A 2,119-nucleotide genomic window follows, 5' to 3' on the forward strand; every position below is an offset into this window, starting at 1 on the left:
TAAACGTAGAGGAATTCACAGAACTATTCCTTTTCCACTACTATAAACAGGAAGGTATATAGGAGATTGTTTTTTCCTTGCTTTTAAAGCCATTTGTTTAAAAAGAGAAAGTAGCGTATTCACTAAACAAAAGGTGTTTTATCTGTAACTTCAAAGTTGCTAGCTTCTTAATAAAATGATCCCCTGTGTTTTAAAGAAAGATTTTCACTTTAACCTTGTCCCATCAGATATTCTATACCTGTAGGAAAAGCCTGTTGGAACCTGTTGCTAAAAATTTGGCTGATTAAGGAAAGGATAGCCAGCCATCTCTAAGTCAAAAGTCAAAGAGAAGGCAAAGTCCTGAAAACCTCTTTGTGTAACGTTCTTGTGCTTGTGTCTGGAAGGACCTGTCTGTATTTTTCCACTGTTTGTGTTAACAGAGATTAAAAATTAATGAGAAAATTCTTTCAAGTGGGAGGATCGACAAAACGGTAATCTGATATAGAACTATTCATTTCAAATTTGCTGAGTGAAACCGAAATTGGGGCATTACTGGCTGTCAGTCATTGCCACGTGTTGGTTGTTTAAGGTGAGATGTAGTGGATTTGGTGATCCCTGACCAACCCATCATTCTGCTGCACACACACCACTGTCGCAATTCTGCAGCTCTGAAGTGGCCAGTGTATGGAGGCATCCTGAGAAATTGCTAAGGCCCACAACAGACATGCCTTTCACTTATCTACAGAGGCTTTGAGCTTTTGACCAGGGATTTCAAGTGGCATTTAGAGCCACACAAAATCCCACACTGCAATGAACATGTGTCCATCAGGAACTGAGACCTCGTGTGAATGTCACTGTCGTATGTTCTCATCATGATTTTCTGCTTTGTGAATTGGGAATAGGAGGAATAATTCATTCCATACCTCATACCACCAATGCAATAAAACATCAGCCTTAGTAGTCAGTATCACTGCTGGCACTGGCATTAGTTACCACTTTTGTTGGAGCAGCCTGTACAGGGAAGCCGAGGGTGGAGTGGGCTGTGGGAGATGGAACTGCCTCGACTTACCTTCTGCATGAGGTTATTCTCCAGGGACGAACAGAAATGTTTTAGAAAGGTTCATGGCAAAGCAGGCATTGTGCTTACTCTAAATTGACCTGCAAAATGATAAATTGGTGAGATGGGGCAAAATAAGCAAAATATTTTGGGGAAACATCCAGGAAGTTGTAGATGCTTTGCTGGGGTTCAGAAATTCTAGTGCTTTACATTCACCTGGCTTGCAATAATGAGGAGATTTTAAAATGCAGGAGGGGAAGCTTATAACAAACAGTGCCTTGCTGAGCTAACTCAAGAGAGATTACACAAATTTTCCTGCAAGCGCAATAAGTATAACTTCTGACTGTACTTGTGTAAGAGGAGGTTTAGTGCCTCTTTAAAACTCAAGGGTGGCTGCTTAGTCAGTACTAACTCCCCTCCCACTCCCATTTCTTCCACTGCTGGGTAACTTTTGTTGCAATATGGGTGTGACTTTTGATGGAGCTCCCCCTCCCAGTTATGTCATTACTTCAGTTCCTTTGAATCAGAATATAAAGTGCAGCAAACTTCAGACTCATTGACTGCAGGCTTAACAAGCGTCTGGGCTTTTCTTCTTTCCGTAGCTTGCAAGGATCTCTGGTTTTTTGCAAAACAGTTCCAAGAAAACAATGGCCAACTTCTCCTTATGGGCAACTTTTGGATTATGTTTGCTGAAGCTTTGTCTAGCAGAAACACGTAAGTTTTTTATGAATGAAAACACTGTTGCTAATAAGTTTATGCTTTAGACAGGACGAGCTCTTCTGTTAGATAGCTAATAGCTTTCTTGTGTCTATTTTTATACAAAGTTTTATCATTTTCAAGAGTTATCAGAGATGCTTTAGCAGTGCTGGTCTGTACAATCACGGAAGGCTGTGTATTGCTTGTAAAGGACAACTCCAGATGTATAAAAAGTGACTTGCAGAACATTCAAGTGAAGTTTAAACTAAGAACAGAAGTATGTTAGGGAGTACTGAATAGCTCTGGTAAAGCTCAGTTCGACAATGTGACTGCTGTTACATACTTCGTTGCTCTCCCAGTTCTGTTTCAGACAGTAAAGAAAAGGGG

General features: G+C 40.5%; 1 protein-coding gene across 1 annotated transcript in view; it reads left to right on the forward strand.

The window, feature by feature from the left end:
* Positions 1-1,535: 1,535 nt before the first annotated feature.
* The window catches only part of CD44 (CD44 molecule (Indian blood group)), a 53,441-nt gene continuing 52,857 nt past the window's right edge, over positions 1,536-2,119 (forward strand). Inside the window, exon 1 of the mRNA XM_026850607.1 lies at positions 1,536-1,750. Coding sequence (XP_026706408.1) covers positions 1,684-1,750 — 67 coding nt within the window. The 5' untranslated portion in view covers positions 1,536-1,683. The remainder of the gene's footprint in view (positions 1,751-2,119) is intronic.

Source organism: Athene cunicularia (genome assembly GCF_003259725.1).
Source record: "Athene cunicularia isolate RWA chromosome 5 unlocalized genomic scaffold, athCun1 chr5_part2, whole genome shotgun sequence".
In the NCBI taxonomy this organism is placed as follows: Eukaryota; Metazoa; Chordata; class Aves; order Strigiformes; family Strigidae; genus Athene; species Athene cunicularia.